The following is a 14,456-nucleotide window of genomic DNA, read 5'->3' on the forward strand; positions in this document are numbered from 1 at the left end:
ATCTCGAGATGCCTTATATTATTTTAGTGATGGGATGCTTCACAAATTCATTTTGTTCCATTTATATAACAATATTATTTGTCTAAACAATTATTTGAAAAATCTGACGAGATAGTCTTTGGAGTTTTTTATGAGAGATTCATTTGCGTTATTTTTTTATCATAATATCGTTTTAGATCTCTGTATTTTTTACCACCACATTGCACACATAACTGCGTTTCTCCTCTAATCCCAACACCACACTTCAAATATGGTTTTGGTCCTAGACCATCTCTTCGCACGCTTTGCATGTGAAAGCATTGTTACAAAGAGTTTTAGAGCCAGATTTTGACCAAACTGGATTCGCTTGTTTCGAATCATTAGAGTTTGCACTTTCGTCCGATTGTCGCTGTTTGGCTTGGAAACCATTTTCGCGAACGTTGGTGGGCTCCAGCAGTTTTATTACTATATATGCCTGATGTAAAAAATATTAATATCGTTAGTTGTAAGTGAAATAATTATATCATATTGTCCGCAGAAACAAGTTTGGTTACCACAACAAAAGAAATTTTCTGATGATGCAAATCCTGATACAACTGGTATTGAAAATAAAATTGCAAAAGTTATTGGCAGAAAAATTATTAGTAAAATTACGCAAGGAGGATCATATGATCATAAAAGACATTGTACAAGATTAATTATAGACGATGCTGAACTCGATTTTATATTGCTGGTACAACGGAGAGAAACAGATTTGTAAGTCCAAGTAATGCTTACTTGCTGGACGGAACTAAATAAGGTGCAATTGTGAGTTACACCGATGGTGAATCACCGCAGTTTACTTATGTAAGATCTTCAATACTCGCCTAAATTTATTATCGATAATAAAGACTTCATGATACCGCAGTTAGTGTCTCCGCAGATTCTTTTCATGTCAATAAAAAATACAGGATATTAGAACAACTACATATCGGCGCTGATGCATCATGGGGCAAACGGAAAATAAAACAAGAAAAGCTCCTTAGTTATTCTGAATCTGCCGACGTTGAAATCAAAGATATTTATTACAAAAATCATCAAATATAAGAATTGTCATCAGCACCATCGGTATATGATCCTTTGACCAGATATAAGACTGTTTATCTCAATGGACCGGGGAATTCTGGTAAACAACACGTGTGATTTAATTATTTCTGATGAACTGTTCAGAAATGAATGTAATCTGCGTCGAGGCGCCAGTTCACAAAGGTGAACGCGGTGGTAATTGTGTGTTTTCAGGGATTACTTGTAACTGTTCATGTACAAATCCACGTTGAGGAGCACTTGAATCTGGTCTGTAGTTTGCAGGTCTACCCGTGGATCTTACCACGCTGGAAATGTTATGTGCCGTCACATTATAAATAGGATCAGTTGCTCTTTTTATTTTTAACCCACTTCAAGTTCACCAGGTTCATATAAATATCTTACTGTCACATTACAAAGGACTGGTTGTTTTGAGAAGGGGTTATATCGTTGTATTGGTATATGTTTTTATGATCGCATTGGTAGGTTTCATAGAAATTGCACGAGTAATGTCGTTATTTAATACAGCTATCATACTTGGTAGTCTTGCAACCCATTCACGAGATCTCTTGTGTTTTTGAACTTTGTTCAGGGATATTTTCTGAGCATACTGATATTCAAATAACCGTTCAGCAAGTGTTCGGTTAAATCGTTCAACCATTGCCTGATCGCGATGAATAGTGGTATGTCCTCGTCTGATTTTGACGTTATGTTTTTTTATATCAGAAATGATACTGCACTAAGCAATTCCTTAATAGGATCAACCTGTAACAGCTGTGGCCATCGTAGACCACCACGTTGATAAATTCGTTCAAACGCAGATGCAACTTCAGTTGCTGTTTTAGTTGATAATGGCTCTGTTTATCTATACCTACTTGCAACTTGAACAACAGTTAACGCGTATTTGTATGTACGTGATTAACGTCTACGTGTTTTAATAGAATTGTGTGGTAAAAACAAAATATCTGCCTGATGAACTTCATTGGGAGCATTGACATCAAAATGTGCATACTGAATTTGTTTAGGTGGTGGTAGTTAATTTTGCCATACTGCCTGTCGTGATAACCAATTTTCAGCAACAGAACGTGCTAATAATCGTTGCTCTACCCCTCCAATGTCCTCTTGGGCTATAATAACTCGATTCCATTATAATAAAAATGATCGGTTGTTTAAAAACCGGCCCCTAATACTTGTTTACCTTTCATCGTGGATTCTACAAGGAAGCCAGCAAGTTTTTCTCTGAGAGATTTATTTTTATTGGAATTTAACGAGTGAATCATCTTCACGTCTGCAGTTTTTTGTTGTCGTAATTTTTTATTTTTAGACGCTACATCATGGACGTGATATGCCTGATCAGCTGCATTTGTAGATACCCTCCAGATCTTCGTTGATCTCGCTCGTCAATCGGATATCACGTCGGGTTCCAGGACTACAATAATTATATCCAGGAAGATGTTATTTTCTCCTGGATATTTAGCCCATGGAGCGCCTAGTAATTTTCCCAGTGAAGCAGCGATATCACCACCTGTTTTCCTTGACTTGTCAAGGGAGTTACATTTTTAATTTTTGTATATTTCAAACACTTGCCTGTAAATGCGCGTTTTTCATTTTTTGTTATGATTGTTGCTAATCCACTTGTGGAGGTGGGTGCTCTGCATCGAACACAATTTAAATTCATATTATTCATTATATTTGTACAAGCTGGATATCATTGATTTTTCAGCGACACGAAAGCAAGAGCCAGTCAAGTATCATCCAGCGCTACCAAATTCTATCAGAGCAATTATCATAGGTCCATCTGAGTCTGGTAAGACGTAATTGTTGCTTAATCTGATAAAGAGATGGCTCAGGTGGGATAAGTTGTCTTTAGTGGCACCATCCTTAGGTGATCAGCGATGCTAAGATGTGCTTAAAGATTTTATGAAAATGCAAAATTGTTGGACGAGGATGGTAATGAGATTATTGATTTTATCACCGATATGGATGAAGTCCCATCTGTAGATGACCTCAATGGATTTATTAATAATCTCTTAGTATACCATGATCTCTTAGCTCTTATTACCACAAATAGCATTGTATGGCTATGGCTCTTACTACCACAAATTACATTGTATGGCTCTTACTACCACACATTGCATTGAATAGCCCTTACTACCACACATTGCATTGTATAGCTCTTACTACCACACATAGCAATGTATGGCTTTTACTACCACAAATTGCACTGAATGGCTCTTACTACCACCTATTGCATTGAATGGCTCTAACTACCACACATTGCACTGAATAGCTCTTACTACCACAAATTGCATCGAATGGCTCTAACTACCACACATTGCACTGAATAGCTCTTACTACCACAAATTGCATCGAATGGCTCTTACTACCACACATTGCATTGTATGGCTCTTACTACCACACATTGCACTGAATGGCTCTTACTACCACAAATTGCATTGTATGGCTGTTACTACCACACATTGCATTGAATGGCTCTTACTACCACACATTGCATTGTATAGCTCTTACTACCACACATAGCAATGTATGGCTCTTACTACCACAAATTGCATTGAATGGCTCTAACTACTACAAATTGCATTGAATGGCTCTTACTACCACACATTGCACTGTATGGCTCTTACTACCACACATTGCATTGAATGGCTCTAACTACCACAAATTGCACTGAATGGCTCTTACTACCACACATTGCACTGTATGGCTCTTACTACCACACATTGCACTGAATGGCTCTAACTACCACAAATTGCACTGAATGGCTCTTACTACCACAAATTGGATTGTATGGCTCTTACTACCACAGATTGCATTGTATGGCTCTTACTACCACACATTGCACTGTATAGCTCTTACTAACACAAATTACATTGAATGGCTCTTACTACCACACATTGCATTGTATAGCTCTTACTACCACACACTGCATTGAATGACTCTACCACACATTGCACTGAATAGCTTTTACTACCACAAACTGCATCGAATGGCTCTTACTACCACACATTGTATTGTATGGCTATGGCTCTTACTACCACAAATTGCATTGAATGGCTCTTACTACCACACATTGCAAAATATGGTTCTTGCTACCACACATTGCATTGTATAGCTCTTACTACCACAAACTGCATTGTATAGCTCTTACTACCACAAATTGCATTGTATAGCTCTTGACTACCACACATTGCATTGTATGGCTATGGATCTTACTAGCACACATTGCATTGTATAGCCCTTACTACCACACATTGCATTGTATGGCTCTTACTACCACACAATGCAATGTATGGCTCTTACTACCACAAAGGGCCCCGAGTAGCCGAGTGGTCTAAGGCGCTCTCCGTAACGGATCACTGCCATCTTACCTCTGTCTGCGTGGGTTCGAGTCTCGGGCTCGGCCAATGTGGATATGTGAGAAAGCTTGCCGGTAGCTTCTCGTGGGTCAGTGGTTCTTTCCCGGGGTTTTCACGGGTTCTTCCTCCTCCATTAATACGGGCCGCCATTTATAGCCTATCTTGTGCTGAAAAATGGCGTTAAACCCTATAACAACTACCAGAAATTGCATTGTATGGCTCTTACTACCACAAATTGGATTATATGGCTCTTACTACCACAAATTGAATTGTATAACTCTTACTACCACACATTGCAATGTATGGTTCTAACTACCACAAATTGCACTGAATGGCTCTTAACATTTGTGATAAATGTAAAACTGCTTCACCAAATATACAGCATTTTCCAGGATACTGACCTGCAAATAATATAGAATGTGTGACGTATTTTGCCAAAGCAATTATTTAATCAAACTACAATGTGTGTGTGTGTGTGTGTGTGTGTGTGTGTGTGAGTGTGTTACATATGATGTATCTTCTAACGTATTACTCTGTTAAATTTGCGTTAAGCCGATCTATAGAACTTAACAACAAAGGTAGATTAGATCAAGAAAGTAGACTGAACAATTTTGACAGTTGCCACTGCACCTTAATAGTCGAAATAATAATAAATATAGGACACATTTACATAAATACAACTTCAAACTAATTTTTAGAAAATGGATTCTGAGTGTACATAATCTCGGGGTACATGGGCCACTGGTTGTAGCAGTGCAGTCATTACAAAAGCAACAACAATACTAATCAAGTTGTGATCTGGCCGGTAGATGGGGGATTCGTTTAAAATGTCTTTCATATGCATACCATAGCTAAAGTTGCTCAGACTCTGCAAGACCTGTAGCTTTAAAATGGATGCTTCAGATTCTCTCCACACTAGGTTTTGTGCTATAAGGATTTCCTGGCTCAGACCATCTTGACTATTCTTTCCCCTTCAATTTATCAACTTAATCAGATACATGGAAAGATTTAAATTGAAGATAAACCTAACATATGTAACGGATTTCAGCATAAACCTTCTCCCCAACAACAATTGGTCAAAACTAATCCTGGACCAGCAATTTATATATTACGGATCCAAGACACAAACACAAGCTAATCCTCAGTTGACTGCCCAAATATGAGAATTCATGTAGGCTATAACTTTAATACTTAACTACTGATCGTAACTAGTCACACCGTTTTCAACCACCATTATGGCAAAACCCCAGAGAAAATTCTACAACGTGTGCTGGTCAACGAGTATAAAAAAAATTGCTCATCGTCTTAAAATGTACATTTATAAAAGCAGAATAATATTCACTACATTTTGTCCCAGTTTGTTTCTATTCTTGGTGGATGCGCTGCTCTCTCTGCTGTGAAACATATTCACGCTACTATCTTGAATTGAACGCAGGAATGGATATATTGTATGTGCACTCCTATTTGGTCGAGTACATTGTGATGGGAAATAGCCTATACGTTACTGCTAGTCATTTCCGTCACAGTGGATCTGCCAGCTCTGCTTCTGGTAAAAGTGAAATATGTATCATTTCAAACGTGAATTTTGTAAATTGTCTATATTGTCATGGTACCAAAGCTTATATTGACGATGTCAACATTGGTATAAAAGAAGATCTTGGACAATACATTCTATTCTCAAAGGAAACGTCAATTGAAACTAAATTTTCGGAAAAGATTATCTAAGTGAATTGTAAGAAATACGTACCAAGTGTCACAAGGACATGGTTTAGAAGATACGTTAAAATCAGCTTTTTGTACGGTGGCAAACATCTGAAAACGGGTGATGACTACAGGATTGGATGCTTCAAAACATATAGCTTTGTCGCAATGAAAATAATTTCTTCCAACCGTGTACATTTTGTATGAGTGAGAAGGTATAGTAGTTTATTTATAAACACTTCCTACCCATGTGTGTTAGAACAGGATGTTTGTCTGAGGGAATCTTCTTCCCCAATTCTTCTGCATCCTATCCCCTTTATGTGCTAGTATGCATTTGAGTATTTAAGTACAAGTTGCATACATACAGATATACAGTAGTACAGTAGATGCCGCATGTTGGATTATAATCGAATCACGTTACCAGATAGTAGATTAATGTATCTGGATTGCAATAAAAAGCGGTGGCTGAGTAGTATATCTTGTGTATTGGACTGCAATCAAAGCGCGTTTGCTTGGATGTATATGTAGTGGATTGGATTATAAATAAAATGCGGTTGCTGGACAGCATATGTGGTGTGTTGGATTGTTTCAGAAACCTTTAACATTTCCATTCCCATTTGTTCCAATAGATCTTAAACACTTTGTGCCTTTAAACTTGTCCCCATAACATTTGTCAACATGATACCATTCCCATATTAAACCTATGGACAATGTTAACATAGGATTATCCCTTGTCCCCCAAGTACCATCCAAAGTAAACCTACGGGCTCATTACATGTTCTCCCCATCCATTTTCCCTGATTTGCTATACATTAATACATTTTATAAAACGCAAACTCGTGTTGAACTTGAGGCGATTGCACAAAAAAACACAAAGCGTATACATTTACCTGATAACCGCCTAAAATGTTTGAGAATGTACCAAAGGTTATTCTGCATGATATAAAACCGTTCGGCCGAAATATAATTTTCAATAAGACAAATTGATATCTAGGCTAGCAATCATTTTCAGCTAGATATCATCAGGTACAAAGAGTTAAAAAAAAGAGGACATTATACAATCTACTCTTTTGATGTTCGCTCTGTTCAGAAATGGGGCATTATTGTCCATAAGCTGTTGGAAATATTCCGATATGTAAATATAATTTATCGTGCGAGACAATGGATAAAAGGTTTATTTCTTTAAGTTACTGGAAAGCCTATGTTAGTAAAAACAGATGTATTGCATTGTTTGATTTTCAGAACTGTGTGGGTAAACCGTCAGGTAGAAACTTGTCGTTCTTCATAATGTTCAGTTTTATCAGTTACCCTGATATTAAAACCTCTGAGAATCTTCCATGCTGATCAGTTGACATACGCATTATAAATTTATCTATAAAAATAACATACCTTACCTGGCATGGGCGCACGTCACTCTTTCCCTGTGTGTGTGTGTGTGTGTGTGTGTGACTAGGATCGACCGAGTGTGGGTATGGATCTTTGATGAGACGAAGACTGTTTATAAAAATAATATTTATTCACAATAGGGCAAAGAATTTTGCTAGGATATCATATTCATTTTGGTCGGCTGGAGTTCTTTTTATGACTCCGTGTTGTATAAGAGTCCAGTGTTGTTACAATATAACGTTTTAGAGCGCATTTGACAGTGATTACTTTATTTCCACTTTCTTCGTATTCTTATTATTCTTGTTATAACTAGTAGTAGTAGTGGTGGTGATGGTGGTGATGGTGGTAACAGTGCTAGTAGTATATGCTTGATTTCAGGTCTTAACAAACAATAAAGACTTGTTTGACTCCAGCCGCATATGAACCTGTTTGGTAATAAGTAATGTAAAAAAAAAAAAAGAATACAAAAATGTTAAAAGAACAGAAAACATGGGGACAGTTTTTATATCTTTATAAACTGCAATATTAAGTCATATATTTTCTCTTTTAGTACAGCATCAAAATTATTTTGTTTCTAAATATTGATTTACCAATTTATGAATAAATGTATTACAAAGAGACACGGACTTAGCAAGCGATAAGAAAGTATAAATTTGGATCAAGACGAAAATACTTGTATTTATTTCTGAACAGTTTTTAGCATTTATAGAAGCGGCAAGGTACTAAAAAAATGTGAACTTTCATGACATATAGTCAGATATGGGACAAACTTTACTATGAGCCTGAATAAAATAATTACAACTTAATAGTTGATCTTGTATTTCAGTGCAGTACATATAAAAAGAAACACGTTCAAAGCAAGACATATTAAAATCCAAAACAATTAATATCATTGAAGTGTATACAGTGTTCAATGAGTTGTCAGTATAGAAAATAAGTACATTACTGACTAAACCCATCGAAAAAACTTAGAGGTCATCAATGAAATATATATATATATATATATATATATATATATATATATATATATATATATAGTTTACAGTATTTTTCACCGAGATAAAGACATTTTAAATCATCTATATGAACAATTTGACAGGTAAAATGGCATAAAATAAAAACATCACAGTTGCTGGACACATTATCAAACAATCATAGCAAATCTAAATATGCCGCGATATGAGACAAACAGGAGCAGCAAGTGTAATCAAACACTTTGCTTATGATGGCAAGAATCTATTGAAATGTTTCATTTCTAGTTGCTCATTTCGCAGGATATTTACTATTTCTTTATTATGCAATGAACGAAAATGCGTAACAAAATTTATGTGTCTGCTAATATTTAGGAGGCATTATATAACACACAGTTCTTTTGACACAAAGGAGATATATTTATTATTAATTCGCTGTTTTCTACGATTTATATCCAAACATTCTAGGAGGCACAGTGTGGCCGACTTGCCTAATGCTCTTGCCTTTACGTATCACTAACATCTCACCTGGATATGCGAGAAAGCTTGTCAATAGCATCTCGTGGAACAGTGGTTCTTTCTGATATATTTCCTGGATTCTTCCTCCACCAGGTATAATGGTCAGAATGAATTGCCTATGATGTGTTTAAAAATGGCGTTGAACCCACGAACATAAACATAGCACTCTTTTTAAACCTCAAGATTGTCACATATTTTCTCATTAGCTATATACTTTGTTACATGTGTACCAGGTATAAAAGGGCCGTGCCTAGACGTTTGACAAAATAAGAAATCACCCTAAGACATACATACATGCATGCATACAGGTAGATAATCAGATAGAATCAGAATCTACAATGTGGGATTTATGCATCTTAACTCGTAATGTTGTTCAACTATTAACCTTCATTTTATTAAACACACACACACACACACACACAGAGTACGATCACACATTGAAACATAAACTATATGCCTACCAAAGCAAGTTACATTTAAATTACATATTTTTGCGCTCACAAGCATAAATAGATCTTTGGCACATACAGGTTTCACAATTATAATTTGAATATAACATCTGGCTTTCAAACGGCTTGTAAGCAATATTCATACAATTCTTACAACCAACAAAAGACGCTCCCATTATATCCATTGTAACCGCTGAAAAACAATTATCTTAAGGTACAAGAGGAACAAAATATACTGACTTGAAATAAAATCCCTTTTAACACAATGAAATGGTCAGCCCTTAAGATGCATGCATACACCGCTAAAACCAATTAGGCTCCAGATCGCACGGATATTTTGTAATGTAACACCGTTATCTACGACCGACTTTTCTGTTTATAATATGCCATAGCATGTTTATATAGGTGTCGCCAGCTTTTAGCTGAGCGAAACCCTAACGCGGATGCTCGCAAGTTTTAAAATGGGATACTATAGCGTCAAGAAAACTTCTATGTTAAAATAGGGGGTTGTACCCTGGCGTCAAGGGGAATGTAACATGGGGAAATTTAACATGGAGTGAATGGGGAATTGATCATAGCGGGCAATTATATAATTTTATAAAGGTGAGAAGCTTTTATTCATCTCCACAACTATATGTGTTCTAGATCAAGGATTCCCAGGCTTTGTTGCTTGTGTTATTAGGGGAATGGGTTATCCTTCATATACGGAATCCAACCACTCGTCCCCTGAAGGATACCATAGGGATAGGTTGGATGCTAAGCATCCCTCCTCATGTTACTTATTCTCCGATATTTATATAATTTGGTAACGTATTTGAAGGAGAAAGCAGAATAATAAGCTTATCATGACATTGAAAGTAAATGAGAACGATAAGTATGAAGTATTTGGTCTTATGAATTTAAAGCCAATTTTCAGTATATGATAGGCTATGTTGGGCGGCCAGTATATTGGGTAGTGCTAGCATTGAGTTAACCCTAAATAAACATTGCATATTTGTGTCTTTGACTGGCTTTCACTTTCGTATTTCGATTTGCTACATAAACTTGAATCGATAATGCTTAAACTCTGAAAAGTATTCAAAGTAATCGTAACCGCTTCGAAGATAGTATTATTTCACTTCGAAAACACTAATACAACACTATGAAAAGACTAGTAAAACACTTCGACAAGAACAGTGAATACGATTTTAACATATTCGCTAGCCAATGTTCCGATACGATAATCCTATCTACACCTTGGCGGAACTAACGGATTAATTGGTGTTTTTTCCTTGCGACATCTATGGGATTTCATGAGTCGCCTTCCCTAATATATAATACCAACTAATTAATATCGTGGTGCACAGTACATCGGCCGAAAAAGGTGGAGGCATAGTGACCTATAAAGGATACTTTGTAAGTTTAATATCGAAAGTATGACTATGTAACAGAGGGAAGCCATTAAATGTCTATTTGAGTAAAAGGTATTTGTGCCAACACGGACCGACATGGGAAATTCCTTTTTTATCGGTCCATTCAAGTTGTATGCTCCCCTTGCCTCGATCATGTAGAAACACTGTTCAGATTTGAACTAATTAATATTGATTGGATGTGGTGGTTTGCCGCCGCATCCAATTACATTCACAGAAATATTTACTCGATACGCCAAGGTGTAGATAGGCTTATCACATCGGAATCTTGGCTAATGAAGATGACGATTTATATACTAATGAATACAATTTTAAAATACTACTGAATACACGTTGAAACGACTAATAAATACACTTTTCTTGTAAAAGCTACATTTATTAGTAGTTTGCAGCACTAGCTGACACTGGCTCCCATCTCATCCTCTTCTCAGTCGTCTGAATCCGACAGCATCCGTTTCATTCCCCTTTCTTTTATTGTTGCAACTGGGGAAAAAGTGTAAAACTGTAAGTCAATATACAATTTTAATGCTGTAACATTTGGAGTATTATAAGATCATGAAGGAAAATCCCTGTAAGCGTTGGTAATATCCAAATTATTTGCATACCAAAAGTAAACCTCTAGCTGAAACAAATAGAGAAGTAACGAAGACAAACGAGGCATCGTTTAGTTATGGTATCAGTGTCTTAAAGAATATATTAGGGTCACTTTCACTGAAAGAATCGAATCATGGAATCACTAACATAAGTTCTATTCACTTTTAGGACTACCCCATATATAAAAAACACATTAATGTAACAAATCTTGAGTAAAGTATAAAGTGTGTGTATGTATATTCCTTTGTAAGACATCCAATCATATTTTCAGAAGCGCACATGAGGTCCAATTCCATTTAATGCGTCAAGTCTGATTATTTTCTTAACGTATTAACTCAGAGTTAGGACTTTTGAATATAGCTGCTTAAAGTTATAACACAAATCCAAAAGTGTAAAGTGCGCCGAATGAATTACAGTGGAGTTCCGAATGATTTCCATTCATTGCAATGCTACCTTTGTGCACAAGACATATTTAAATGTACTTCGTACAATAATAAATAAATAAGTTAGAAATCAATAAAGACTTTGTATCATGATTAATAAAGAAGATTTAAAAAGATGCAAAACGTTTCCAATCAAATTCATTTCTGACCCAATAATGCCAGAAAGAATCCAGGACCTGAAGACCACGCATAGGCAAAGTAAAAAAAAACCTAGCTGATGTGTTAGCCAACTACCTGTTGACACAATAGAGATGAAATGAAACGTGATGGTTGATAAGAAAATGCTTTCCTGGAATGATGCAAAATATTGCTATTATATGAAGTCCTTAGAAAAATCAAAAATGGAATTTCTAAATGTCTGCTGAGGGATGGGGAATATCACCTATTATCATTTCCTCTACTTTGCACTGTACAGTATTTATCAGTTGAAAATTCCCCAGATCCGAATACAAATTGACTGAATAAAATATTAACACTACCTCCACTCCCGTTTGTTTTTTCTACACATCTTTGCATAAAAAATGTTAGCTTGCAATAGGTGCACGGATTTTTATGATCTGCATTTTGCCTGGTGTAGCAAAGTTAATGTGTGTGCTGCACTCATTCCAACAGCTATGGATAGTATACACTCATTCTAACAAATATGTGTAAACTTTGGATTGTTATGTATTTTATTAAAATTAGTTTAATTATTTATTCGTTATTGTAGATTGCCAGGGTCATTTAGTAGGCATTATATTAAATAGACATGTGTAAATTGTGGGTTTGTACTTTAGGATGAGGTAATTTCGTTTACGTAAACATGTTTTGAAGCATTTTGACCTTGAAAGCTTATAGAAGAGATTTTGTTGTCGAATAGGATGAAATCTGAGTTCAGATCACGTTTTTTTTTAATACGGAAAACAAAATGATTTGATTTCTTATTGGTTAGCTGCTAAAGGACCTGACTTTGTTGACATTTCGAATGGTCTAGAAATGATTATTCGACCCTCATTCTGGTTCTGAAACTGCGTCGTAATTCTTATATAAGTGATGTTTACCTGAGAATTAGTTATTCCTATCTTAAACACCTGTCTAAAGGGATTTGTTAAGTTCTGTTCAGTTGAGAGTTGCAATATTAATTTATTTATTACAACTATTTATTGGAATTACAAGATACTGAGGACCTTTGGACTAAGTAACTGTTTTGTCATTAAAATACGTTTTGGATTATATCTTTGGGATACATCAAGACTGTCTGCAATTTAATTATTGGCACATCAGCACAATTTATTGGACTTCATACGGAACACCTCGGGAACTCATATGGAATACTCAATACGTTTGGACTTCTGATAGAGCTTTTATTACGGTTTAGGATTTCATTCACTATACTATAAGTTATTTTTAATGTTTTCACCTTGTATTCTAACGCAATACATTATTTGATGAATTTGACAAGATTTCTTGGTTTTCACTCTTTCCATTTACATAGTTTAAGCCCATAGAGTCGTAATAAGAAATTTAGGGGCTTTTCCCGTGATAAGAATTTCATTACAATAATTCAGATAAATTGCAAATACTTTTGTAATTTAATTTCACTTTGGATTAGAATTTTTTTAGATTCTAATATTTTAATTTCACATATTTTAAAAATCTTTAGTGAAACCAACAAGTTTTCAGCAAAGCATCTATAGTACAGAACTTTGCATTAGATCCTACCCAGGAGGGGTTAGCGTCATCCGAAAAGGATGAGTTGCTAGAGCTTATCTGACATTATGATCTGAGGTGAAGGATTCTTGAACAAAGCAAGAGAAAAAGGATATTTTTGTTCCTTATTTGATTAGTAAGTCTCTATATGGTTCGTGACATCCTCAGATTCCATCAGATTCCATCTATCCTTTCATTAATGTCATGTTTAATTCGTTAATAATATTGTATAGTCATTAGTTCGGATGATTGAGATGGTCATCAGAGCCAAAAGCTATTTTTCAATCTCGCTCAAGTGTTGGTGTTTGTACAATGCGTTTCAGTGCTATGTTTGAATGTTTCCTCTTTGAATACATATTCTCAAAACTTCTTTGCAAAAAGGAAATCAGAAGGAAAACCTGATTTTAACATTATATGGAAATGTTCTTGGTATTATTTATATGATACGTAAGGACCTAATCTGACTAATGGAGACGCCCTCTATTGCATGTCAGTACCTTGCTGTAGACATTCTTACAATCAACTTATTAGTAGCCTAATCCACTTGCTTTTGATGAGCAAAGAACTAAACTAATTGGAACTCAAATATTAGCACCGTGGGTAATAATGTAATCTAGTCACCCAAACTCAATTCAAGTTTGTAGAGACAAGGAAAGACAGCTCAAAGCCCCAAGCAAGGTTACGAAGGTACTTCCTTCATTTATAAGTGATGACCAGAAACGTTTATGCAATGGTGATTGACTGGTGAAAAGACTTCGTAGAAACAGATCAGTCCGGTCTGCTGTTGTTAATTGATTTTGTAAATGCAGTTGACTATTTCGAATGGGAAATTTTGCAAAAATGCTCTAAAATGTTTTCAATTTGGTGATTCATTTTG

At 35.6% G+C, this 14,456-nt stretch overlaps 1 protein-coding gene across 1 annotated transcript in view; it reads right to left on the reverse strand.

Moving 5' to 3' along the window:
- Nucleotides 1-8,001: 8,001 nt before the first annotated feature.
- LOC149786125 (uncharacterized) overlaps nucleotides 8,002-14,456 on the reverse strand; it is a 33,992-nt gene continuing 27,537 nt past the window's right edge. The window contains exon 13 of the mRNA XM_089978117.1: nucleotides 8,002-11,336. Within this exon, the coding sequence (XP_089834243.1) occupies nucleotides 11,281-11,336 (56 nt within the window). The 3' untranslated portion in view covers nucleotides 8,002-11,280. The remainder of the gene's footprint in view (nucleotides 11,337-14,456) is intronic.

Source organism: Sinohyriopsis cumingii, chromosome 12 (assembly GCF_028554795.1).
Source record: "Sinohyriopsis cumingii isolate HCF-2022 chromosome 12, ASM2855479v2, whole genome shotgun sequence".
In the NCBI taxonomy this organism is placed as follows: Eukaryota; Metazoa; Mollusca; class Bivalvia; order Unionida; family Unionidae; genus Sinohyriopsis; species Sinohyriopsis cumingii.